Source organism: Oculina patagonica, chromosome 10 (genome assembly GCF_052425735.1).
Source record: "Oculina patagonica isolate OP01 chromosome 10, crgOcupat, whole genome shotgun sequence".
NCBI lineage: Eukaryota > Metazoa > Cnidaria > Anthozoa > Scleractinia > Oculinidae > Oculina > Oculina patagonica.
This window is the reverse complement of record NC_135767.1, coordinates 19,764,145-19,791,929: the sequence shown is the minus strand read 5'-3', so window position 1 is coordinate 19,791,929 and position 27,785 is coordinate 19,764,145. Positions and strand designations below refer to the sequence as shown.

The 27,785-nt window shown below is 41.1% G+C and overlaps 1 protein-coding gene across 6 annotated transcripts in view; it reads right to left on the bottom strand.

Annotated features, from left to right (window-relative positions):
• LOC144628963 (uncharacterized) overlaps positions 1 to 27,785 on the bottom strand; it is a 57,635-nt gene that overhangs the window by 17,356 nt on the left and 12,494 nt on the right. For 2 of the 6 annotated variants that reach the window (XM_078487089.1, XM_078487094.1), the window contains exons 10-34: positions 26,582 to 26,635; positions 22,748 to 23,031; positions 21,893 to 21,946; positions 20,819 to 20,864; positions 20,210 to 20,422; positions 19,172 to 19,336; positions 17,781 to 17,809; positions 15,811 to 17,182; positions 12,808 to 12,898; positions 11,643 to 11,843; positions 10,740 to 10,794; positions 9,927 to 10,158; positions 9,172 to 9,304; positions 8,496 to 8,675; positions 7,403 to 7,724; positions 6,161 to 6,265; positions 4,959 to 5,093; positions 4,216 to 4,295; positions 3,544 to 3,628; positions 3,352 to 3,408; positions 2,610 to 2,729; positions 2,294 to 2,340; positions 1,745 to 1,844; positions 1,230 to 1,277; positions 271 to 396 (exon numbers count right to left, since the gene is read on the bottom strand). In XM_078487089.1, coding sequence (XP_078343215.1) covers positions 271 to 396; positions 1,230 to 1,277; positions 1,745 to 1,844; positions 2,294 to 2,340; positions 2,610 to 2,729; positions 3,352 to 3,408; positions 3,544 to 3,628; positions 4,216 to 4,295; positions 4,959 to 5,093; positions 6,161 to 6,265; positions 7,403 to 7,724; positions 8,496 to 8,675; positions 9,172 to 9,304; positions 9,927 to 10,158; positions 10,740 to 10,794; positions 11,643 to 11,843; positions 12,808 to 12,898; positions 15,811 to 17,182; positions 17,781 to 17,809; positions 19,172 to 19,336; positions 20,210 to 20,422; positions 20,819 to 20,864; positions 21,893 to 21,946; positions 22,748 to 23,031; positions 26,582 to 26,635 — 4,334 coding nt within the window. The remainder of the gene's footprint in view (positions 1 to 270; positions 397 to 1,229; positions 1,278 to 1,744; positions 1,845 to 2,293; positions 2,341 to 2,609; positions 2,730 to 3,351; positions 3,409 to 3,543; positions 3,629 to 4,215; positions 4,296 to 4,958; positions 5,094 to 6,160; positions 6,266 to 7,402; positions 7,725 to 8,495; positions 8,676 to 9,171; positions 9,305 to 9,926; positions 10,159 to 10,739; positions 10,795 to 11,642; positions 11,844 to 12,807; positions 12,899 to 15,810; positions 17,183 to 17,780; positions 17,810 to 19,171; positions 19,337 to 20,209; positions 20,423 to 20,818; positions 20,865 to 21,892; positions 21,947 to 22,747; positions 23,032 to 26,581; positions 26,636 to 27,785) is intronic. The other 4 variants (XM_078487091.1, XM_078487090.1, XM_078487093.1 and 1 more) reach the window with 4 other exon arrangements.

Below are 27,785 nucleotides of genomic sequence, written 5' to 3'. Positions count from 1 at the left end.
AAATGAAACAACAAGGAGCGATCAATAACTAATAAACGAACGAAGGACCACCCGACTGACCTATCGAAAGAACCAACGCCAGGACGCACGCACACACAAACGCACGCACAAACGAACAGACGACACGAACGCACAAACGAACGAACAAACGAAACGAACGAAAGAACGCCCGAACGCACGAATGTTCGCACGCACGCACAAATGAACGAACAAACGCACGCACGCATGGAAGAACGAACGAAAAACAGAGAAAGAAGAACAAAACCTAACCTGTTGTAGATCTCTAATATGAGCTTTCTGTTGTGCACTTTTTTCTTTTCCTTTGTCAACATCCGACTTGAGTTTATTGATCGTCTCCAGTAGTGTTTCTTGTTTCTCTTGCATAACGTGTTTGCTCTGAGTGGAAACAGAGAAATAAACAATCATTAATGCAGAAATCGCTTCAAAATACTTTTAAGTTGGAGGCACGCTTCACTATACACAATGTAATACATTTCTTGTGACAACCTATCACCGAGCCATCACAAATGCATTTTATTTCGGTTTTGCGACCGAGGGGTTTTTCTTTTCCTCCCGAGTAGCTGTGTTCAAATATATGATCGCCCCGATCGTTTCTATCGCATCGATCATTTGCAAATACTGTGACGATCGTAGGGGATTGGAGCGAGTGGAAGCGATCAGGGGGTTGTCATATGATCGTCCCGATCGCCTGGTATGGGCGTAGACCTACGAAAAACAATCATTTTAGCCCTAGATCCAACACAATGGCAGCCTTCAATGAAAGAGCAAAACTCATGGCTTCCTATCTTCTCAGTTATTGCAGTTTTACGGCGAAGAATGGAAAAAGAAGCTAGAAGGATAGAACACGGGCGATCCGAGCGATCGTGATCGCCCCAATCGCCGCAGACGTTAGCGATCGTCTGTGTAATGTTCTCATATAATCGCCCCGATCGCAAGAAAACTTTTTGAAGTGAAGAGGGAAGAAACGATCGGGGCGATTTTATGAGAACCAGGCTTTAGCAATAACGGGTCGCTGGATACAAGGTGAAAATTTTCTTTTTATGCAACTTGCGTGCAAATTTTCGGTAAAAGACAGTTCTAGTCTCATTACTCATAAACCTTTCCAATACGAAAACGAGAAAACGTTTTATTGAGGTTGTGACAAAGGATGAATTTTTGGCGGGATCCATCCACTTAATTAATTAAAGCAAGTTCCATGTAGGACGTACCTTATCAAAATCTGCTCTGGATGAGGCAAGCAAGGCGTTAAATTTCTCCTGCAAAAGAAAAAAAAAGATAAATGCTTTTCTAATGTGACCGATGTAAATCGCACGAAAACATGCAACTGGTGCTAAACGCGGGAAAACACATGACCTTTGCAAAACGTTGGAAGCATACAACGGGGACTGAACGCGGGAAAACGTGTAGCCTTTGCAGAACGCGGGAAAACATGCATCCGGCGCCAAGCGCGGGAAAACGCACGGGCTAAATCACGATTGTTTCTGCTTTCGCACTTTGATTGGCCAAGCAATATTACATCTTCGCTCCTATTGGTCAGAGTACGTTGGTGGTAGCACGAGTTTTATAAGCCAATGATAGCTCAGCAAATGTAAATGTTTTACCTTGGGAAGTCATCCAGAACCGCTTTCAAATAATAACTAAGTGTAAAGACGGCCAGAAAGAGGATGACCAGCAAGTACGGACAATATTGGCGAAGATGAAGTGATAAACTTTATCAACTCACCTCTGATCTCAGAGCAGCTTCTTCTTGCTTTCTTAACTTTTCAGTGTTTTCTTCTAATCGCCTTCTTAATGCGTCACAATCGCTGTGAAGACTGGAAATTCTGAAAAAAAGGAGGAAAAAACATGAGCCTCTTGAAACTTTTTCCAGATTTTTTTGAGTTTGACTTTCGTAATACGCATCAATCCTCTCGAATCTTAAAAATCTTTGTTCCTTTCTGTTTTTACTACTTTTTTGGCGTTCTTCTACTTTAGTAAGCTGTTATTTTCGGGTTTCCTTCAGTGTCAAGGTAATTTTAAACATTGCAAAATAGGGTAACTTTATAAAACTGGTGACAAGGACTGGACTAACTGACTCATGGACTAACGGACTTGACAGTTATCAATCTTGACAGAAATCTTCGATTTTACCAAGATCAATTTGATCTTCGATTTGACCGGTATTTTTCCAGAAATTCTCTTCTTCCTCACTGCCTGGGTTACACTTTTATCAACTTTTTCTAAGGCTAACTATCAATTGCAAGTTTATTTTCGTTATTACATGCTGACTTACTTGAGATCACTGCCTTCTAATTTGGCGGTGAGTCGCGAATTTTGTTCCTGTGAAACGAACAAACAAATCAGTTAATATGATTAAACACCGTATAATGAGCGATCTGCCACAGAGTTCAGTAATCTTCAGCGTCAAGTTAGAAATCGTTCATTAGTCAACGGTGCCCAGTCTCTAAACTTTAACAACGTTGCGTGACCTAGCCCCTTTCATTAGCGTCATCTAACACTTTAAATAGCGTGACGTAGCCTATTTTATAGCGTGACTTAGCCGCGTTCGAAAGCGTGACCAAACTTGAATGAGCTGATAGTTACTTTACCTTTTCCAGGCGTATCTTTTCCTGTAGTCGATCGTATTGAGACTTCTGATGCTCCGTGTCACGCTGCACAAGGTTTAGTTGACTTCCTCGTTCCGTCAGAATAACGTTCGCAGTTTGAAGCTGAAAAGTGAACCAGAAACATATAAGGGTCGGAAGCCTGTGTTTCAGTGTTTACTCGCCTCACGCTAGAAGTAAAAAAAAAATGAAAAGGGATACGGAGTGGGTATGGGAGGCAGCGTGGCCGAGTGGCTAGAGCGCCGGACTTGAAATCCGGAGGTCGCGGGTTCAAGTCCCGTTCTGACCACTAGCCGGTGTTGTTTTCGGTAGCCCCGAATTCAACTCCTCGGCTACGCTTGTAAATAGCCAACTGGTCTGCTCCTGCCAGTTGGGATTCTTAATCATGTTTCGTTCATTTACAATATTTGTTTCAGAGTTAGTTTACATTGGTCCTGAAAAGCCCCATTCGGGGAGTGGTCAATTACATGCATATTTTTTTTTTAGGGGGGATGGAGAAAGGGAAGGGAGCTTTCTCTGCCTTCTCACTCTCCGGGTTCCACCCCTTTTTATATGCTGTTTTGGGAATCTCTTTGCCCTCTCTTTCTTTTCGCATCCCGTAGACTTTCACCCTCTTTACCGCCCGGTTCCCGCCTCTAGTTTACTTCCTGAAATGTTTTCTTGGTCATTTTTGATAATCCATCGCGTGGAGGACTTCAGAAAACAAATTGTATAAATTGGTACTTACCTCAATATCCAGGTTACTTGCTTTGCTTTCAGCTGTCTCTAACTTCACCATCAGAGCCTTTGGGACAATACAAAAACGAAAAATAAAAAACTAAGTCAGAACTAACACTACACTTTATTACTTTTCAGGGTCTTGGGAAATCGCATTGATGCACTCATTAAAAGAATAAAGGTTCGATTTTAGGGACATTACCTTATTTGTCTCCTTGAGCGAAGAAGTCTCTTTCTCAAGTCTGAGCTTCGCTTGGTAAAGTTCATCGCGTAAATTCTGTGCTTGTCTAGAAACACAACAAAAAGACCAAGAGTTACATATGGCTGTCGGATCTCTCGGGTGCCACTGATGACGTAGAGAGTGTACAAATGAATACAATTCCGCCGTCGTTTTCTCGTTTTTGTCGTGTTTCACGAGGCAGCGAAAAACGCAAAATATCAGTTATGCCGGATTGCTCAAGGGGAAGCGCCCAGACAAACAAACCCCCTGCCCAACTGGTCAATGCTGGAACAAATCTGACCCATTATTAGCGTTTAAGTATCAACTAGTGTGGTATTTTCCAACAGCTGGTTGAGAAGCGAAAGTACAGAAAAACAGAGAAACTCACGAACTAACAAACAGACAGATGAGATGTAGACTCGACATGAATAATCAAAGGCGGAAGTCAGCGGGTCATCACGCAACGCTTCCTCGTCACGCAACGCTTTTAGGTCAGGTAAAACTAATCTGGGTGGGACTATCCAACTATACCCGAGATTTTTTCGTGAGCCTTTTACCTCCGGCCGCAAATGCGCACGAGGAAAATCTTCTGTCCTCAGAGTATTGTATAACGGCCACAAACAAGAAGAAGATTTCAAATTTACAGCTTTGTACCTTTCTGCTTCCACTCTGCCAACACTTGCCCTTTCTAGCTCTTTGTCAGATTTCTCCAACCTCGATCTCAATGATGAAATCTGAAATATAAACGTTGGACTGTCAGTGCTGTCCTGTTTTATCCTTCCAAAATACGCACAAAAAATAAGATATTCAATCCTACGAACTGAAGACAACAGGTGGCACATCAGGCCAGAACTTAACGCAGTTTCCGTAGCATTAAATGACTAAGAGTATTTCTAGTCCCCCTGCATTGGATTCTAGTCCATCACAGGTTAGCCCGAGCATTTGCCCACAACCAACCAGGGTTGCCGCTCATATGAATCTAAACATTCTCTGACTTTTCCCTTCCCTCAAAACAACTTTCACTGACCTTGAATTAGGTAAATTAACAAATAAGCCAACCTTTTTTTACATTTCTTCAGCTTCTTTTGCAGACCTCGTAGTCTTCTCTCATTTTCATCTCTTTACGTTTTTCAAGGGATTTTGAACGAGGCATTTGACTTCACCAACAAATCCATTTTTTTTCTTGTTTCAGCCAAAATCCCTGACTATCACTACTTTGACAAGAACTAAGATTTTCCCTGACTTTCCCCTGACCGTGGCAACCCTGAAAACACCACAACCTCAGCCAGACCTTGAACTCAAGCTTCTTCAGTAATCCGGAATATACCCCAGGACCCATAAGGCCAAAACGCCTTCCTGATAGCAATGATACACATTATATTAATTACATGACGTACTTCCGCTTCCAGGCGACTTCGCGTCTGTGTTTCGCTTTCCAACTTGCTGCTGATCTGCGCGTGCTCGTTTCGTCCGCTGGCCAGATGCGAGTCCAAGTCGGCGCGTGTTTGGAGAAGGGCTTCCTCGCTCTTTGCCTGTAAGATAAAGAACAACGGTATCGACTAAGAGTTGAAGGGAATATCGCGTCTTGGGATTTGGCACGTAACAAATTCATCGGAGGTCTCTGAAGATACCGCACCAATATAAAACTAGGAGTAGCTGATAGCAAGTTAAGTGCTGCGAAGTGAGTTATAAGAATATTAATTATAATAGTAGGAGCGGAACGGAAGGTCATAGGAATGTTTCGGATTTTCACATTTTCAGATGTAAAAGATATAATCTTTAATTTCTTAGCGTGTGAAATGCTCGTGACATTGAGAAAAGGAAGCAATGTAACATAACAAAGCACGTGCAATTCGATCGCAAAGCCATCAGAAACACCAATTTATGACGTCGTCAAAAAGCTCAAAGCTCGTTCCATTCTAGCGCGCGGTCATTATGAAAACGTTTTCATGGAGCCTTCGCAAATAATCTTCGTAGTTTTTGCTGTACATATTTCGCGCTCAAAGCACAGAAAGTAATTTTTTCCCTTAAATTAATTAGTAATGGATAATTATGAAAGCGAATTATAAGAAGGCATTGTAAATTCGTTATTCTTCAGAGTTGGCGCTTAAGGGATGAAAAGACCGTTTCCCCGGCACTATACTTGACCATCTTGCTCAAGAGAGGTTTCTTGGGAAGCATTTCCAAAGTACTGAACAGAAGCGCAGGCGGCAGCGCTTTAAAATTTAACTTCTTGCTCTTTAGCGAAAAGGACATCGCAAACGACAAACGCAGCTTCCACATTTTACATGCCGCTGATCATACGTACTGCATGTACTTAAAATCATCGCCAGTGAAAAAGTCAAATCGAGTGTGTCGCCTATATTAAGCGCCCAGGCCCCGCGCGGACAGTCAAAAATAGTTCTGCTGCTACGCTAAGGCTTCGCAGCAATAATCCAAAAACAAATATGTCCGTGCTGCGAGCTAAATCTGCATTCATGTGGTTATATTTAGGGCTTTGTTCAATGGAAGCATTAATTCGTCCAAAATGTGAATCAGGGGTATAAAGCCGGCGGGGGATACCCAACAAAGTTCTATACTGGAGGCACTGTTCACTTACCACTTTGTCTGCTTTTTTCTGTAGTTTTTCTTTCAACATTGTAATTTCTTTTTCCATAGACGCTTTAGTAGCCTCTAGTCGAGCCTTGGTATCGGCTAGCTCAACCTATCAAACAAAAACAAGCGTTAAAACCTCATTTCTCAAACTCATAAATAATTATTTAGCAAGTTTAAACAAAGGAAAATTGCCTGTTTACCCAGTAGTTTTCGTTTTGATTGAGAAGATATATCAAACACTCAAGACAGTGTTTCATCAATTTTTCAAACACTTCGAAGTTCGAATAACAAAATGTTTTGTGAAACATTTAAGAAGAAAAATAAGCGATAGGAGAACGACGTTTGATGACGCCATGTCATCATTATCAAGTTAAAATTATAATACGGAGTTCAGGCTTATATAGTGATCTAGGGTGTGATAATATATTAGCATAATAAGATTTTAAATAAACAGATTCTGTGCGTGCTAAACTGTTTATTTAAAATCTTATTATGCTAATATATTATCACACCCTAGATCACTATATAAGCCTGAACTCCGTATTATAATTTTAACTTGATAATGATGACATGGCGTCATCGAAACGTCGTTCTATTTTCCTATCGCTTATTTTTCTTCTTAAATACTTCGAAGTTCGTCAAAAATACTCCGCTGCGCGTCGTATTTGCAACTCTCTTTTTGGTGTTTGAAAATGTGATGAAACACTCACTCTCGTGTTTGATGTATTACTTTAAGGAGTTTTATCATTCACGGGGATTTCGCAGATTTTGGGTCTAAACTGTTCTGAAATAAGTGGTTGGCAACTTAACCCATGAAAAAAAAAAACATGTTTGAACACCTGAAGCAAGATATAACATAATTAATTTGCTGAGAGAAATCAAACTACGACTATAAATTTCGATATTTTTGAAGACGCGCGGAGAGAACTCGAAAAGTTAAACTTTAACTTTTCAAGTTATAATCCATTTCCATCCTAGCCATTCGCAGCCAAAGACGCTTTTTAACAATTTCAGTGCTAATATAGCAATTGTTTACAAAAATAGACAATTTTTTGTTTGTTTCCCACAACAAAAATATATATTTTGGCTGTTCAAAAACCTGTTAAAATCCGTGACACAGCTAAAAAAGAAATAAGCTCCAACAGCGACCTCATGATGGAACACTAAATTCTTAGAACTAACATTAGAAGAAATATATAACAATAAGTCAGGAGAATTTCTTTTTTAATCTTGTTCTCAGTCTCACCTGCGCGGCTTTAAGTTCTTCTCTAAGCGAACCACTGCTAGCTTCGTAACTCTTTCGAGTCTGATCAACAGCCTCCAACTGATAAAGAGCTTCGCTTTTCTGTATAGAATGATGCCGTGTTTCCTCAACTAAAGCCTCATTTTTACGTTTTTCCTCCTCCAGTAACTGGCTTTGTACCGCACGAGATTCTTGTTCCTCGGCTAAGGCTCTCTTCAGATCTCGTACATCTGACTCTAGCTGTTGCAAGTTGTTCCGCAGGGATTTGCTCTCAGTTTGTTGCTGGCGTTTCTCGACCTCAATGTTTTGACGGTTTTCGAGTTCCCTGAACAAAATAAATGAAAACAAAAAAACTCATTGTAAGTCAAAGGTAGGTTAAAAGAGAATACTTCCAACAATGGATAGAGCGAGAGAGTGAAGTTCTCTCGCGCAGTTGGTTGATTTAGCAATTTTAAGATTGGTTGAAAACACATAAAATCATACAAAGTCGAAGAACGACGTTGCCGACGGCACACTTCGTTCTCTCCGAATGCTTCCGATTGCAAACTACGAGAATTGAAAAAAAAGTCGGAGAAAAACGCTACATATCGGTTTATCCGATCGTTTCCGATTAGCAATCTACAAGAACCGCAAAATCTACGGTAGAAAAACAACGCTACTCTTTGGTCCACACCAGGCCTGGGTCCACACAGCCTCTTATTCAATTCACAAGCCTCGATGTTCAGAAAAAGCCAGAAATACGCGCTCCCCTCTGGTGGGTCTCACCTACTATTTCCGATTCACAAACAACGAAGGCCGTAAAACGTTGGGGAATAATGCTAATACTTAGGTCTACCCGATCAGTTCCGTTTTACAAGATGCGAGAATCGTAAACAGTCGGAGAGGAACGCTACTCTTCGGTCTCTCCGAATGATTCCGATTCTCAAACTACGAGAACCGAAAAATGTCGGAAAACAATGCCACACTTTGGTCTTATCTATTGCTTCTCATCAATAGCGTAAGTAAACCGAACCAGGTCGAAAAAGAACCGAACAATGTTACAGAACTGACTTCAGACATTGAAATAATGGCGAAAAATGTCCTTATTTGAACGTACTTGGCGAGTTTTTCCTCTGATCTTGTAATCTGTTCTTTAAGCTGACTAAGAAGAGCTTCCGATACCCGTCGTGCCTCACTCTCCTGGTCGTGTTTGTACTGCAGAGTTCTGTACGCAGCTTCTACTTCCATCTTCAGTCGCTCAGATTCCGACTTCTCTTTGGTTAGAGCTTCAACTTTTCTGATAAAAATAGAACAACATAATCGCTTAATTTCATTGCAAAAATCCTTGCCCGGTGATTCGTTTAAAAGAAAACTGTCACGCTGTGGTGTAAGAAAATATTTTCACTGCCGACTAGTTGGGAGTTAATAAATTAGATAAATTTAAAGTAGCTGTATGTATGAGCAAAGTTCAGTTCTAAATTCAGTTTATTTCTCTGTTTAACCGAGTGCTGTTCATGTATTGAGCAGAAAGAAAATAAAGAAAGAAAAAGAAAAAAAGACCGATAATTCTCGTTGGTCTATTTACGACAAATTCACGTCGGTGTGTCCGAAACTTTCCGATTTATATCAAATCCAAAAAAAGATAAGGTTGTGCTGTACAGGTATGCGAATTGAAACACTTATTTTGTGATCTGATTGGCAGAAAAGTAAAAACTGAAAAGATTTTAAGAGAATGATACTAAAAGAATAATTCAAAAATCGATCTAAAAACACAAAAACATAAAAGTTCTTACTCTTGCAGTTCAGCTAGGTCGCTCTCCATTTGTTTCCTGCTCGTTTCAAGCGCCACAATTCTCTCTCGCTGTTTATCCACTTGTCGTTTGGAGTCACGAAGAGCTTCTTGAAGTCGAGCGAAACTTTGGCTGTCTGCAAAATGTCAAAATGATTGCATTAGCACACGAAATCAATTTAAAAGAATGGAGCTAGCGCTTAAGCGGCATTTATCAAGCCAAGAAGAGTCATATTTACCTAATTTACGCCCGACACGTTAGCAGATGAATTAATCAGTGAAAATAATTTAGTAACTGCGGTATCTCATGTAAAAAGTAAAAACAAACTACCAAGGCGAAAAAGTTTTCGTTGTCCTTTTTGACGCACGGGTTGTCATTGTGACGTAACAGAAATCGCGCGCGCAGAATTCAAGTCTCAACCAATCATATTTGACTTCGGCTTTAATTGCACGTCACAGAAGCCAACACACGCCTAAAAGATGCAGTGAATAATACTGGCATTCTAGAGAGGACCAGCGGTATGCAATGAATAAATCTAGAACACAAATTTACACTGTGAGGGTGGATACAAATGTTTGCGAGCGCTTCCCCCGTCGCTTACCACAGCTTTTGTCGCGCACGAGCGCTAATAACAGCTTTAATAAGCACTGCTGTTTTCTTGTAATTTCCTTCAGAAAAAAAAAGAGACAACAAGAAAGTTACTAAACAAAGATACCCCAAAAAAAAAAAAAAAAAAAAAAAAAAAAAAAATTTTTCACCTTGAAGCGCAAAAGAACCGTTCAGCGAAGTCGCCAGTGCACCACCTGTTGTATTTAACGGTGTGGAGGCCTTGTTGAAGGGGGACTGAGCCCGAGGCGGTGAAATACCCGTCGGAGGCTTGGTACTGGTTCCACTCATCGCCATGGCAACCAGAGGAGAGTAGCGGCCTTGATGATCCTCCTCGGATGACTCGGACCAGTCTCCGTCGTCCGCGAAACCATTGGTGAGTGGCTGTAGACGGGAAGGTAAAAAAAATTAGTTTTTTTAAATAATAAAAAGGAATTGTTCTGAAATGATTCTTGGCAGTTTAAGAAGTTCGCGCTAATTGTTTATGCGCATCCCTCCTACGCGCAAAATTCACGTACATTTTTCATGAGTCCTCAAGCAGTGAGTACGCGCAAATAGCGCTGGCGTCAACTTTGCTTGCAGTTTATTTTCTTGAATGTCAAACCATCTTTAAAGTTTTGATAAACAATTTTTTCTTCTTATTCTTGACAGACTGTAAAAACATGACCAAAAATCAAAGTAAAAAAAAATCTATCTATCTATCTTCTATCTTCGCGGCATCTAATCCTGCCATTTTGCAGCTTTTAGGCCACCGGTTGAAAGGCAACTTTGTACATCAAAAATAAGCGAACAGTTCCTTTTAATACGGGTACTACATTAAATCACTTTTTAACTTTTAATGATAATGATAATGTATTTATATAGCGCATTTTCCATGTGTATATGTTCAAATGCGCTTTACATAAACTGTAATTTTAAGATACAAATGTAAAGGCCAGACCACAATAACAAAACGCATCTCAAACCTGTTCTCCGTCACGTTTATCTGTGTCTTTCATATTGTGAGCAGCACCAGGATTCCTTTGAGGAAAAAAAGAATAAATAACCTTTACTAACGCAAGTCTCTGCTTCCTAACTCAAACAGGCAACGCTTAACCTCGATGCCTGTTGCATAAGTTTTTCTATTACTTTGAATGAGATCAATTATCATATAACCCCCCCTCCCCTCCCCCGCTAGCATTTTGCTGGCAGACAGGCCCCTGAAGAAAACAAGGGCAGAGATGTCGCTTTACACCATAACGTATCTTGACTGGTCAACAAGAATATTTCCACAGTCGGGGGAACCAGAACAGTAGTGGAGCAGCTCTCGTAAGCTTGTAATTCTACTGGTCCTCTAGTGTAGCAGTTGTTATTGGTTTTGGGGGCTAGGGGCATTGTTCCTATTGTTTGCTGTTGTTCTCTCGAAGGGGAGCACGCCATTCACGTGAGAACTTGTGAGAGCTGCTTACTGAATCAAACAAGTACCAGTTGATGGCAAATTCAAATCTCACAGATCATACTGAGCCCGCAGTTTTCAATTTGCTTTGTAGCATTTGTTTGCGCCATGGTGGACTGCGAAAGTCGTCACGCCACCGGGGCGTGACAGCTTTCTCAGTACGATCGAGGATCGCGTTGCTCTTCGATTGGACAATAAAACCGGAATCTTGACGAATGCTGTCACGAAAACTTGCTAACAAAGCCCCTTGTTTCCCCGGCTGAATAAAACTCCAATTCCAACAAGTAGCCCAGCTCTGCCTAAAAGCCATTCTTGCAACCCTAATCACAATTTTCCTTTCCAACGCGCAGGTGAGATCAATTTGCGTGACATGTAGGAGTGTTGCGTGACAAGCAAAAAGAACACCATCAGTAGTTTCCCGCCCCAGTCCTACCTGCTGTCCGTTTCGCCGTGATCACGTGGTTCGCTCCCCACGCTGACGACGCTGAGTCGCTTGTCTGGGGACAGTAAAGACACTTGCGGAGGCTGATTCAGCTCTGTTGTCCGCTGTCGCGTTGCTTCAAACGTGGCGCTCAGGTGGTCACGCTCTTCGAGGATTTGGCGCGATTTCTGTTCAAGCTCCGCTCGGCGATGTCTGTAACAAGCAGCAGAATTTTCGCGCCATTAGAATGTGAAAGAGTTTTGATTCGCACAGCTATTTGATTTTCTTTCAGAGCATATGGTCCGCATACTGTAACAGTTCAACTCGAAAGCCATCTATTTTCCCTCCATTCGTTCACGTTGTTACGTCAGCTTTTGTGTCATCAAGATACGTCATGTTGCTAAGCAACCCCGCTGACTAAAACTTGTGGGCTCATTCAAATTTTCAGGACAGAATTTTGACCAATAAATCGTCACTGAGGCATTTCTTATTTCACGAGACCTCTCCCAGATTCTCAAATTCATGCAAACCCAAACAAACGGACAGCAACAAGCATGGACAAATTGTTTTCCAAAATAGCTATTGGAAACGGCAAGAGACAAACCACGCGTTTCACGGCGTAGGGGACCATACAGCAGTTTTCCATTGACTGGCAAAGCTCAACTGTTATTCTTAATTTAAGTTTTCTGACCTTTTTCCAGTTTAAGCTTTATAATTAAAATTACTTCAAAAAAAAAAACTCGTGTGACTTGTTGTAATCAATCTGTCAACCAATAAGGAACACAAAACTGTAATTAATTAATTCCCTCTCTTTAAGACATAAAGTCCTGGCCAAACGGAGACGCAAGTAAAAAACTTGCGTCTCCGTTTGGCCAGGACTTGCGATGACCGTTGCGTTCACTTTGGTCAAGATCAAATTTGCACGCAAGTCAACGCAAGTTTTTCACCGTTTGGCCACCCAACGCAAGTAAACGCAAGTCTTGCTGTTTACGTACTAAATTGCAGCGCGCGCAGTAGCATTGAAATGGCTTTTTGACAACTTGCGTGCACTTGCGAGTAAACTTGCGAGGCCGTTTGGCCAGCCAACACAAGTCTGTTCGCAAGTTCAACTTGCGACTACTTGCGTCCACTAGCGTTACCGTTGGCCAGGGCTTAATGACAAAAGGACATTTGTTACCTGTTGTTTAGCTCAGCCAGTTTAGTGCTGGCTTCTTGATCCAAGCGGCTCTTTTGAGCTTCTAAGTCCTTCACGCGCAGCTTCTCAATTTCTGTGGATATCAAACATAAATTTCTCCTTACTATTTACCAAACATTTTTATGATTCTTCTTTAGGAGAATTTGGTTAAATCGAGGCGTCTGTCCTGAGACGAACAGGTAATTGATTTTTAAAACCTATCTAAATGCAACTGTTAAAAAATAGTTTGGAGAATTAATCTTAAAAGGAACCAGTGGGGAGACGCCGAGAGCAATGACTGTTAAATTCCACTTAAAAGCATTTATCGGTTATCAAGGTCTATTAACCTAGTTTTCCGTGTCAGAACTTAGAACTGAAAATGAAGACAGAATGTTCAAATCCAAAAAAAACCTTAAAAAAATCAGTTAGTTGCGTTTGCTAGACTAAAACGCAAAGACCAATCTGATGTTTTTGCAGACGTCACAGAAATGTACCAAGGTAAACCTTCTGTTTCTAAAATGTACTCAAAATTAACAGTCTGTTTCAACTTGAGAAAGATGTAATGTGTTAATAATGGCCGTTTTCACACTAGAAGACGGACAAATCATCCAGACGGACAAGTCGTCTGACGATTTGTTTGTCTAGTGTGAATTTAAGACGGCTTTTTGACGACTTGTCCGTCTAGACGACCAAGTCGTCCTTTAAAATCGTCTTCCTAGACGGCCAAATTCAAGCGACTTGTACGTCCAAAATCGTCTCAGTCCCGTTTTCACACTAAGACGATTTGTCCGTCTCAGACGATTTGTCCGTCAGTTTAGTGTGAAAACGGCCATTGTGAAACGCGTTTTTTTTTACTCGAAGACTGGCTGGAAGAGATTAATAAGATTAGAACAAACAATACAGGTACGAGGACTCTGAAAAAAACAATAAACTAATTAATTTACATATTACAACGACAAGTAGACGCGTGAAGTTCTTTTAGCGAGTTCTCGCAAACCAAAGAAAAAAGTCATAGCGAAATTGCTTACTTACTGTCTTCAAGCCTAAAAATTAACAAATCTTATTTCATTGAAATTTGATCAAAACAGATACTACATTACTGTAAATAACCCAGGGCGAAGGCTCCCCAGTTAATAAAATTAAAATATAAAAGGTTAATTTGCAAAGGAGTCCATATTCTAAAATTGGAAATCCCGAGAAAAGCTTATAAACTTAACACGACGACCACGTGTTCAATTTTGCACACATTGTGATCTATTTCCATCCTATCCTGACTTTCAAATTGGTTTATACTGTCATTTGTCGAGAACTGTTACACAAAATTAAACCATAACATATATAACTGAGTTGTCTACGATCCTTTATAGGCAGTTATTTTTTTATCACACCGAAGAAAAGAATGAATGTGTTACGTTTAAGCATGACAAAACAAGAAGAACAATGCTAACCCTGCAAAAAATTCACAATGTGAAAGGAAAGACATTTTGTTGGCTTACATCCTGTTGATGAAAAACGTGGCGCATTCAACTTTTCGACAAAAACTGTGTCGAGGTAAAGTCCGAAAAAATGAATTAACTGCAATTCAATTTTCGAGCTTCATAAAGCGTTAAATTAACACAGCTCTCTGCAGCAAAACAGCAAACACAAAGCAATTAAAATGCGCTTTTTTTCTCGCTTGTTTTCCGAAGGATTAAGAAAAACCTTTTGGAATATTTTCGCGAAATAGTTGTTTACCACTTGATTGATTATTTTGTCAAATTTGACTTCCAAATAGCCCAAAACCTGACCAAGAGTTCTTTTACAATCCCTTATTTAATATACCTGAAAGCCATTAGGTGGTTCGTTTAGAGAGCTTCTAAACTATAAAATCTGACAGTTCATTTAACTGAAGCTCGCATCATAACTGATGCGATATGCAATGCAAGCGTTACAATGTAAAGAAACGTTGTTTATGCAGTATCTAAATCGTCAAAAGTGTCCGCTCACCTTATTTTACGAGGTCACTGGCATCCCATCGAAAAAAGCACATTTTGTAAAAGAGTTTTTGCAAAATTGAAAACCAGACCGGTTGACCATGAAATCATCGACAACTCATTACATTACACGAATACAATAATACTGCTGTACAAATCTGCAGCGTTCATGAAGAAACTTGGCGACGTTTGAAAACTTGAAAAATACTCTCTTGAAAGCCTAACGCCTCATAATTCTGTTCACTGGTGTTCAAATTAGACTCCTTTCACTTTGCTCGAAGTACTGTATCAGTGTGTGTATGGATTTGTGGAGTGTAAACGCAAAACTCCTTCACCCGTGAAATTCGTAAACAGACTTTATGGAGATGCAAATTTATTTAAATGGTCATCGTTGTTAGGAGACAAAGCCAGCCAAGCGTCATGTCTTGTTCGCACAAAACAAAGATAATTGTTAACTCCATCTTCTCTTACTGTGCAAGAAGCAATATAAACTATTTTTAGTTTAAAAGTAAAAAGTATATCTTAATCTCGGACAACAGGGCGCCCAGGGCGTTCGCAAGTGACAGTAACTTAGTGTTTCAAAACTGTGTTAAACAAATAAATAAATAAATAAAAAGTTCCCTTCGTTCATGTAACGCAAAGTACAAAATAACAAATTTCCACGTAAAAGAAGTGCTCAACATCTTTCATATGAATATGATCAAACACAGGGGTTTCATCCACTAACTCAAAAGTCAGAACCACCATGTACAGTTAAATAATCAGTACAACATGGAAGTACTGCTCAGTAGCTTTCATTTGAATGGTCCGACACTAGAGTTTCATCCTCAGACTTAAAAGCTATAACCACCTTGTACAGCATAAAAAACAGTACCAAATGCAAGTACTGCTCAATAGCTTTCATTTGAATGGTCACACTCTATGGTTTCATCCACACCTTCTACAGGCGAACCCCTTATGCTGCATGAAAGTGCTTTTTCACACATTCAACTGGACTCAATATTTAAGTAAAGGGGGAAATGGGTTAGCTTACCCTTCTTGGTCTGCACAGCCTGTTCCTCTGCCTCCAGCCTCTTCAACTTCCTCTCCGCTTCCTTCACCTCCTCCCCCTGCCGCCTGTGACGTAGCGCTCCCTCGATCCGCTTCAGCTCTTCTTCTTGTTGAATCTGCCGCAGTTTAGCAGCTGCCTCCTCGGCTTTCTGTTCCTCTTCCTTCCTTTTCTTGACCGCATCCTCTAGAGCCGTCCTTTCCTTTTCTACATTCATCTCGTACATCCTCTTCCACTCGTCCAGTTCTTCAAGCTCTTTAGACTTCTCCAGGTCACCTCCCAGCGGCGCAGCGGCATAAGACTGATCCTTCTGTGCTACAGTCACCACTTCAATTACAGGGTTTCTCTCCTGTTGTTGTTTCCTCTCCTCCAGCTCCCTTTCACGCTGGATCATTTCTTCCTCAAATCGTCGCTCCTTCTCCAACAATTCTTCCTGCTTCCGTCGATAGGCTTGAAGCAGCACATCAGCTTCTTCATCTGCCGTTTTCTGCTTCTGAAGTAGTTCTTCGGCTTCCTTAGCCCTCTGTTCTTCCATCGCGATCCGCTCTCTTTCTAACCGTTCCTCGTACTCTCTCTTCTGTCGCTCCATTTCCTCCTCTTTAAGCCTCATTTGCCTCTCGAGGTCCCGCTCTTTTTGAAGTTCAAATGTACGCATTTCATGCTCATTCTGTTCTTTAATCCTTTGTAATTCTTCTTCTCGTCTGCGACGCTCCTCTTCTTGTTGTCGTTCTAACTGCAGTCTTTCCTCCTCTTTCTGTCGCAGCTCGCGTTCAAGCTTCTCTTCTTTCTCTCGTTCTTCTCTTTGCTTCTCACGTCTTCTCATTTCTTCTTCTTCTTGTCTTTCCCTTTCGCGTTTCTCTTCCTCCCTTCTCTTTCTTTCGCTCTCCTCTTCTGCTCTTCTCCTTCGTTCGTTTTCTTCTTCTTCTTTCCTTCTTCTCTCATTCTCTTCCTCCTCTTCTCTTCTCCTCCTCTCATCTTCTTCTCGTTCTTTTCTTTCCATCTCCATTTCCAATTCTAACTCCGCCTGCAGCTCTCTGGCGAGGGCCTCCTCTTTCTCTTTTCGTTCCTCTTCCCATTTCAGCATCCTCTGCTTCTCCTTCTCAGCCCCGTCCTCTTCGTCTCCTCCAGCACTTTGAAGCAACTTTCCTTTCGCCTTCTTCAACGCTCTCTCCTTCTCCCATTCGCTCTCTGTTTCTGTGGCTTCGGATTCGCTGTCGTTTGCACCATTCTTACGCGGGGAAGGAGCGCTCTTTTTCTCACTTTTAACGTCTCCTACTGTATTGGTGGGCAGCGGGCTTCTCGTTCCAAACAAGCTACTGCCTCTTGTAGTGTCGGGACCATCAGAAGGAAGAAGATCCTTGGGAAAAAGAAGATATCATTTTCAACGCTTAAATCACTAAGTCTGCATCAAGTCAAGTTAAGCGACTCGGAATATTTCTGACTCCCCCCCGCTGGATGGGACGCTAAAGCGAGAATAAAGAGTTTTGCCCAAGAACGCAATGCGTTGACCCCAGCCAGGTCTCCAACTCGGACCGCTTGATCCTGAGTCCAGCGCGCTAACCATAAAGCCATTGCGCCTCTTATTTAGAAAATTCACTTAAAACGAATTCGTCCCTTAAGCTGATAACACATTGAAACCACTCTGGTGGAACTACTGAAGGTAGCAAATGGCCTAAACAATGGTTTATTGATTTTCCAGGCTTTTTAGCCAATTGATAAAGAGATTAAAACAAACGCACGTGCAGGACAACGACTCATGACTGCTTTGCTTTCTTCGCCAATCATACTAGCATGATTTCTAATTGGCCGAGCGATAAGTAAGCCAACATAAAGCTGTTTCATTTATAATTCATTTATAAGCCGGGCGACCGCAAAAAAAGAAACGAAAACTCTATCAAGGGTCAAAGGCAAGATAAGTTTACTGTATTTCAGTTATTCAAAAAACATTGACTTACGTCGGAGCTGTCCCAGGCTGATTCTTCTTCTGTATAAAATGAAAAGCATGAATATTAACAACAGAGCAAGCTGATTGGAAATGGCATGGATAGGTGAGCAAAATAACTCATTGTGGATACGGTGCAGGGAAATCTTGGCGAGTGATCGTTTAATTTGCGCGCGTGTATGTGTAAGTCTGGAATGTGCGCGTGTGTGGAAAGTGTATGTTTGTGTGCGAGAAGGAGTGTGAAATGGGAAAATGTTTTCGTTCCTTTGCCTCTCTTCAAAGATACACAAAAGCCTCAAAGGGACAGTGTTACGAGAAGTCTTCTAAGTTTTTGCGTAAACTAGGCTAGAATTATGAGGGTGCACTCCCTGATTAACAAAATAACCTTTGGACAACAAACGAAAGGCATAAATTCATTCTTTTATATGTTAAGACGGATTCCGCTGAAAGTTCGAGCAATGAGTGCGAAAATTAAGTACCAAAAATCTACTCATTGCACGGCAACATTTTGTATACTATTTAAAAGATCTCATCGAAATTCATTTGTCTTAGTGACCCCGCAATTAAATTCTAAAGCATTCTCGAGAAAATTAAAGTCAAACCTCGACAAAATGCATTAAACGCGCGCCATTTTATTTTGAACTGGCGCAAGACGTCCGTTTTAACTGAAATAAAGACAACTTCAAATCCATTTTTCTCTCGCGGGGTCAGCTTGAGTGCTAAATTTTTGGCAGGTTTTTGTTAGCTGTGCTAAAACTGTTGCCATGCTAAGAGGTCTTTTTGGTAACTTTTTTTTGCCTGTATTGCTCGAAAATTGTGCGGAAACCATCTTAATAAACTGCAATCAGTTTAAGAAATTTGGTTTCTACGAAAAAAAGTTTTAGGACACTTCTTTCCTATCAGTCCGAGCCACACCACTTTCAAACGATTTTTACGACAAGTACAGTACATCGTAGCAAGGCCAGGCCACTATAAGTCAGTGGATTTCCAATACATACATACATACATACATACTTTATTGCATAGCTCCCCCTTGGGGGCTCTTCCGCCATACAGAAATTAAAAAGATAAAAGATAAAAATCTTTACAATAAAGAAGAAAAAAGAAAAAAAAAATCAGAAAAAAAGGGGTGAAATCCTTCGTTGGATTTTCAAATAGCACTAAATGTTGGTGACAATACCCCTATAATGAGGCACAGACTCAATAACAGTGCGTACGGGACCACCGCGACTTTCCAGTAAATTCAATATTAGCGAGCACATTTTAAGGGACTAGCCAAGGTTGTTGTTTTGGTTCTGTCGTAATCTACTTTGATCAATCAGAGCGAGATCATCACGTCCTTGGGTCTCGTGACTCTTCCCGCGCTGGGCGCAACGGAAACAGGAAGCGTCAACTTATTATTACCTTCACTTTGACTTCCGTCAGCAGGTTCAACAGGTTCATCTGGTTTACCAGCTTTCTGCTGACTGTCTTTTTTCGCGGGCTCTTTATCCGACATTCCACTGAGGTCTGGATCGGACACAGAACTCACTGAGCTGCCGAGATCTAAATTCAGCTTCGGAGGAACTGCTAAAAAGTAAAAGGTAAAGTACGTTTCAAGCCTGCAAGCCTCCTTCGCGGTCGTCAGGCTGAGCCGTTGTTTGGGCCGTCACGCAATGCTTCTGTCCAATTAGAAGAGAAACGTTGCGTGACGATCCATCATACGGTTTCGAAAAAGACTAGGGCCCAGTTGATCAAGGGGTGGATAACGCTATCCAGCAGATAGGTATTTACAAAACATACTACGCTATGTGATTTATCCGCTTGATAGCGCTATCCATCCTTTGAACAACTGCGTCCAGATCTATAATCCGTCGCTGCTGACTCTAAACTACGGTTTCTGTAGCATTAAGCGGCTAGGAGTATTGCTACTCAATCTGGATGGGATGCTACTCCATCGCAGGTTACTCCAAACATACACCGTAAAATCACACTATAAGCCCCTCCCAGTTATAAGTCCATCTACCGCGGTAAACGAAATATACCTCGGCTCCAATTATAAACCCCCAATACTTTCCCTTACTTCATTAATACTTAGCAGTCTCACAGAACGCTGTATTGCTTCAAACACTAAGAAAAGATTGCGGAACAAAACGTTTTTTACGCGGGAGGTACATTAAAACTTTTAATGACATATAGCAAAAAAATCTTTTTCGAGAAAAGTCTAAGCTGCCATTTTGTTACGTTCTGGATACATTCATGTTACAGTTTTTGATTTTGTTCTAAATATTAAAATTGACGTTCCAAAGCTGAATTCTACATGCTAAAATGTGTTATAAGATTTATATACACTCCTGGATGGAGACAAAAGAGGCACTGTAAGAGTAAATTGTCCTGTCCAAGAACTCAACACAATGACCCCGGCCAGCGTCCAAACTCGGGTCCCTCTTATTTGTTTCTTACCAATTTCTTTCTTGTCGTTTTGATTTTCGTCCACGCCTTGAGCCTGAGGTTTCTGTGTGGATGTCAGCGGTTGAGGGGAAGGTGAAAACCCAGAACTAGGTCTGGTCAGGGGTTCATCGTCCTCGTCATCAAGTGGAGGCTCACTAAAGGACACATCTTCGTCATCATTGTCCTCCCCGCCACTCGATGATAAACTGAAGTCGAGGCTATTCTCTGTTAATTACAGATTAAAACAGAAATCAATCAACCAACCAACCGACCAACCAAGCAAATGTTTGTTTGTTAATTCGTTCTTCATTCACGTTTTTCCTTCGCTCATTCGTTCGTTTCATTCATCCGTTTCATTTGTTCATTTGTTTGTTCTCTATTTTTGTTGATTTGCTTTCTTATTTGTTCATAAACTCGTTAAGTATTGTTCGTCCGTTAGTTAATTTCGGAGTAGTTTTTCCGTCGTTCGTTCGTTCTTTCGTTAGTCCCTTTCTTTACTGATTTGTTCATTCTCTCTTTCGTTCACTGGTTCGTCCGTCCGTCCGTCCGTTCGTTCATTTATTACTTTATTCTTTTGTCTGTTCGCTCATTCCTTTCTTAATTCAAGTTTAAGATTCATACCTTTCTGTTTTACTGCTGCTTTCAAGCCTGTGTCTGCTTTTGACAACTGAAAAAGAACGAATCCTTATTAATTATAAGCATCTTTATTCGGTATGGTTCAGTGTGGCATTTGGTGTGGCTCTTTCTCCGTCGAGCGTAAAACGAAAAAGACTTCAAAATGGTCCATGCTTCAGGCCATGTACGAAAGGTGATCCCAAAAAGGATCTGGTACGCGCGTGATTGGGCCTTGCGAGACTCGCACGCGAGCTTCGCGCCTCACATATTGGTGGAGGGGGACAGGGGGGCGGGAGCCCGGGAGAAAAGGGGCGGGAAGCGGGAGGAGAGAGGGCGGGAAGCGGGATTCTTAAGGTGGCGGGAACTGGGAGAAAACGAGTAAAATTTCGCAACATTTTGTTATATTTCGCAATGGACATGGAACACACAGGAGAGAAAAGCTACGGAAAGGGACGGGATGCAGGAGTAAAAAGTACGGGAGGCGGGAGGTTCAGACCCCCCTGTCCCCCCCCCCCCCCCCCCACATATTGATACCAGCAATAGAGACTGGTTTAAAATATGGTACATCTGTATGGTTGCATCCTATCTTACTAACAGAAAGAGCCTGCATACAAAAGTCTCCTTCATGTATTTCTACATGCAGGCCACACATAAGCTGTGTAAAATGAACTAAGTAAACCAAAATACCGGTATGTCACATCAGTATAACGAATAACGACCCCAAAACCCGTGGCCACTGGATCGGTCGATTCAGGAAGATTGGGCTTAAAAGTGAAGGGGGACAGGGGGCGGGTGCCCGGGAGAAAAGGGACGGGAAGCGGGAGGAGAGAAGGCGGGAAGCGGGATTCTTAAGGTGGCGAGAATCGGGAGAAAACGAGTGAAATTTTGTAACATTTTATTATATTTCGCAATAGACATGGAACAAACAGGAAAGAACAGCTACGGAAAGGGCCGGGAGACGGGAGTAAAAGGTACGGGAAGCGGGAGTAAAAGGTACGGGAGGCGGGCAGTTCAGACCCACCTGTCCCCCCCCCCCCCCCCACTTAAAACTTTCCTTGCATGGAGTTAAAGTATACTAACCTTTGTACCTCCACCACTTAAGGCAGCAAGGACATCTGTGTCGGACACTGCATCCTGCAAAGGACAAGAAAATAATCAGCCACAGTAAGTAAAGTCTGTGTCCGAGCCATGAGGCTCATACAGCCGGAGCTTATCCCGGTTTCCGTAGCATTAAGCGACTAGGAGTATTGCTACTCCCCCCTGGATGGGATGCTAGTCCATCGCAGGGTTACCCCCCAGCAGTAAATTCGCCAGTACCCATTTATACACCTGGGTGAAGAGAGGCACTGTGAGAGTAAAGTGTCTTGCCCAAGAACGCAGCGCCCCGGCCAGGCCTCGAACCCGGGCTGTTCGACTCGGAGTCGAGCGCGCTAACCATTAGGCCACCGCGCCTCCAATCAGCCACAGCAATACACTTAAATGAAAGGTTATGTCTGCATAGCAGTCTAGTGACCTAAAAGGCCGGATCTTATCCTGGTTCCAGTAGCATTAAGCGACTAGGAGTATTTCTACTTTTCCCTGGATGGGATGCTAGTCCATCGCAGGGTACCCTCCCAGCATTATGTTGCCAGAACCCATTTATACACCTGGGTGAAGAGAGGTACTGTGAGAGTAAAGTGCATTGCCCAAGAACTCAACACAATGACCCAGCCAAGACTTGAACCCGGACCACTTGATCTGGAGTCCAGCACGCTAACCATTAGGCCACTGCCCGTCTCATACACTTAATTGGTGAAGTACCACATTCTCAGAACTTACAAAGGACAAAAAAGAAGATTCTCAGCCGCAGTACTTCCACTGTGTTGATGAACTTCCAGATTCTTAGAACTAACATTTAAAGTAATGTATGAGAATCAGTAAGGAGAATTAACAAACCTCCGAGTCTTGATCCTCTGCGGTCAACGTCGGCATGGACTGCAGTCTACTCTCTTCCTTCTGAACTGTCCTGGCCTGAGGAGGTTCCTTTACGACCTGTCCCACTCCCCCAGGGGTTGGCAATTTTCTCTTGGTAGGCGTGCTCTGCTGAGAGTTGGTGGGGCTATCTTTTGGACTTGCTCCAGTCATCGCCGGCTTCTTGGCTGGAGATGGGGACTGGGTCTCACCTGTCATGACAGGGATGCGTGATGGGGCACTGGTGTCGCGAGCTGCAGGCTTAGGTTCTACATGTATCAATAAAGTGAAAGATTAGTTTTATTCCAAAATACTGTTAAGCACTAAACTCCCCCTTCTCTTCTAAGCTAAACCCTCTCTTTGACTTATACAGGTAGATAGTTCAATTTTTTTTATTCTCGTCCCCATAGCCCTTTCGTTTCTCTTTGCCAGCTTGGCATGACAAAATGGCGGGCTCTGGGACATAGGATTTTTGTGTTTTGCTGCAGCCGCAATGGCTGCAAGCAAAACACATTGAGAGCTGAAGTTTGTGCCGTAAGGGACGTAAGGTGTAAGGTGTAAGTGCCGTAACAGAGGAGAAATCTGAACTACCGATGTCAATCAAATCCATGAACAAACAAAATCGAAACCAATGAACCGTAGCGCTGATCGCATTCGAAGTTACGGGCCAAAGTATTCGAACGCAAACCACGTTGGACACGTTGGAAAACAGAAAACCGATTTAAAAGTATATCGCATTGGGAAAGAAAACAAACTGTGGCGCGACCACTCCAGTTTTATGAGAAAATTATTCTGCAGTTTTCATCATTTACGAAAAGAGCGAAGACTTGGAACCTCGCCGAAGGTCATAAATATTTTCTCCAAAGGACCGGTTAGTGCACAGTTTGTAAACTTTCGCTTTGAAAATAAACTTACCCTCACCTTGTCTACACTGTCTACAGCATACTAGTACTGCATTAACTCTGAACTTCATATTTTAAAATAAAATGTATGAACGTGTAACTTGTCACGCAAAGACAGCTGGAAAGGAATATACCATGCTGGTAGGCTGCACCGCTAATTGTAGCTGTATTCGAGCTATATAAAAGACAGCTAGAAACGAATTAATACTAGTAACATCACAATGGGAAAGAAACTTATTCAGTGGTGCACACCGTCGAAAACAAAGAAATATTAAAGGAAGTTCTCATTCACCAGATTCACTGCATCAGATGCAACATTCGTCAGTTCGTGTTTAAATGGCGACCAGTTTGTTTACTAGTTATTAAAAAATAATACGGTCTTCATTTAATAAACAGTTCATCCTTAAATTTCAGCTTTTCTACGACTGACAGGTAGGTACTATAGTATAAGCCCCGCTAAAATAGCTGGAAAGGGAAAGTTTTTTGAAAAATGAATTTTTGACTGCCAGACGCGCTGGCGCCACATGTTTATTTTGTGAAGATTAATTAAACGCCGTGAAAAATAGAATTTGATGTCCAGCGAGCCACTGCATCTTCGGCTACGCAGTCCTCAGTGAATCCTCCAACTTCACAAATTTCTAAAACTTTAAGAAAACGAACTTTCGCAGAATCAAAAATTGGTCCTTATCGATCTTCCGATCTTGTTGTGAAGACACTGAAATTCGACGAGTGTTCATGCGTGAAGGGATGACTGACGAATGATAATAATTATTTGTAAACTTTCGCTTTCAAAATGAACTTTGCGTTACGTTCAACGCCGTCTTTCTGTTGTTGTACGCCGGTGCGCGTGCGATTATTTATAATTTCTGAATTTTGCATATTTAACTCAGGGTGACACAACAAGTTTGTTAAGAGTTAGTTGTTCCAGTGTTTAATTTGGGTGAAAGTGGTTAAAGAACCACTGTCTTGTCACTAATAAATATATCACATTGAGTTCTTATAAGGTCAATAGATTCTGTCTTTTTCGTTGTTGTTAAAACGCTACCATTGTGACAATGATTCCAAATACAACTAACGGTAACCAGTGAGATAACGCCACTAAAAGAATCACATTGAGTTCATTGAGATTTTTTTATAATGTTAAGAGTTACTGTTTTTTATCAAAGAGACAATCATGTCAGACATTACGTTAACTTACTAGTAATTAAATTATGTTTGCTGTCTTTGATTTCAACATAACATTGATCAGTAAAATTATCAGGATTGAATTAACACAAAGTGACTACAATATAGTGCAATTATTAACCTGCACACAAGTGACAGACAATAAAAGACGTTGGATTTCAATCTCGACTCACTTGTCTTTCATCAACATGTTCCCTAAGACTTTGCTCTAGCAGCAAAACACATGGACCCATTGGGGCCCTATTTTTTTGATTGGCTGTTTGAAACAAAGAATTCCAAAACGGAAGTTGAAAACGTAAAGACTCTCTCATACATTCTTCCGAAACGTCATGACTGCATACATGAAGACCGGAAGTCCTAGCATCTTGGACTAGAAATCCTGTGTCCCCAGAGCCCCTCATTTTCTCATGCCAAGGCTCAGCCGGCAAAGAAGAAATTAAACGCCCATTCCTCTATTACCCCCTCCCCCCAATCTGTAAATGGTAGATCATGGCAATGTTTGCACAAGAAAACAAAGAAACGCAGTGTAACACTTTTAAAGTCATTTTGTTCCACCACATTAACTTTTCATGGTTATTATGTTGTGAAAACGTTACTAAACAACACTAAAATATCCTAAAAAAAACACAAACAAAAAAAAGCAGGGCTCAAAAAGGAAAACCATCAAGCTCAGTTCGTCTTTTGCAAACCTGTTATTTACTAGCTTTTGCTGGAAGGACATACGTTTGACTAAGTTACCATTTTGGTTGGACAAAACAAAAACATGCACCGTATATCTTTATTTGTACCCTAATTGATATAGTATACAGTTGAAAATAAGTTCTCCCCCCTCCTCCCCTTCCACCATCTCTAACCCCCCTTCCTATCAAGTCCTACAGCGATTTAATGAAACGTTTAAGGTAATATTTAAAGGGACTATGTCACGGATTTTACCAGATTTTTGAACAGCCAAAATTTATTAATTATATTTGTGTCACAGGAAACCTAAAAATAATTGTCCACTTTAATTAGAATTTGCTATGTTAGAGCACTGAAACTGTTAACGAGCATCTTTGGCTGCGGATGGCTCGGATGGAAACGGATTGCAATTTGAAAAAGTTAGGCAAACATTTTCAAATTGCTTCCGCACATCTTTGAAATATCGATATTTATAGCCGTAGCTTGATTTCTATACGCAAATTAAGGTTATAAATTCCTTTTGATGTTCAAAGATAATGTTTATTTAGGGTTAAGTTGCCTGCCACTAATTTCAGATCAGTTTAGACCAAAAATCTGCGAAATCCCCGTGACATAGTCCCTTTAAAAAAGTAGAAAGAGTAAAACATGCACTAAAATAACCTAAAACGACACAGTTATAATACCCGAAATGGCTACATGCCCAAAGTCAGTAGGCCAAGAATGGAATGGGGGAAAAGCAAGACATATTATAAAGCCATTAATGACTGGACCACACTACCAAGTGCTTTAAGGAAACTGATGCCGAAAACTCCGAAACAGTTTTTATTAAATCATTTTTAACCTTAGTTAGTAGTATTTTAATTCTTGTCCTAGTTTTTAATCTCAGTTAGCATACCGCATAGGTTTTGTCTTTTTATTGCATTTTAGATTTTAATGTATTTTAAGGTTTAACATTTATTTTCTCAGGGGACCCTCCTAAAAACCACCCCTAGGTGATTGGAGGCCTCCTCTTAAATTATTATGTATTATTATTAAAATACCAAAGGTAACCTACCATGTGTAAGCTCTGACTGAACAACAGATGTCTTGACAGGAATTCGACTAGAAGCTGAAGAGAAAAAAAAAAATGCCCGAAAGAATGATGTCAGAAAAAAAGTGTAGAGTTTTCAGAAGTTAAATAAGTTAATCATAAATATCTTAATTGGCCACCCCCCCCCCCCCAAATGGACCTATTCAGGACTACTGCATGACTGACATGAATATTGTAAATAAACACTTAAAACCCCTACTGGCAGGAGGCAGACCAGTTGGCTATTTATGAGCATAGCTAAGAAGTTGAACCCAGGACTACGGAGAACAACACCAGCTGAAGGGCAGAACAGAACTTGAACTTGGGGCCTCCGAATTTCAAGTCCAATTCCACAACCACTGGGCCATGCTGCCTCCCTAAAGTTATCACTAACTTGCTGTGTATTTCTTCACACTATCTTCAACTACTTTTTAGTCCTATACCAGCTCAGCTCTTAAATTAGTAGTCTTGTGCATGATAGATGATAATTTATTAGCTACTTAGCTATGGCTGCCACTTGTATAAATATCATATTTTTGAGATGGGCTTTACTTTCCCCATATAAAAGAATCTCAAGAGTTCTCAAAGGTTTTAACGTCAAAGTGGCTCACAAGCCCATCCATTCCATCGCCAATATTTTTAAAAAACCCAAAGATAAAATCAGCGAAGAGTCGTCAAAAGGTGTTGTATATAAAATCAAATGCAAAGACTGTGCGTGTTTACATTGGCCAGACCTGGCGCGCACTCAAAACACGCATCAAAGAACATGCTAAAGCGATAACAACAATGGACAGAAATTCCCTATTGGCCGAACACCATTTGCTCAACGATCATGAAATTGATCTGGAAAATGTTGACATTATCGACTGGTCTTCAGTTTGGAGACAAAGACTTTTCCTCGATGCGTGGCCCTCAGTCCGAGATGGAAACGTTATTTATGAACACGTAGCATTCCTGAACATTTATAAGAAACTTAACAATTTTTAATTGCATACCACCCCCTATTCTATCCTTTTTAGTCGCGTTTTTAGAATTCCACCCCCCTTTTTATTCAGTACATTCCTTAGGGATTCCTTATCACCTTTTTCTGCAATTTTTAGTTGTTGTTTTTTTTTATTGTTATAACACCAGGGACGTCGTTTTAAATTTACATATTGCTGAAGAAGGCTACAGCAGTAGCCGAAACGTC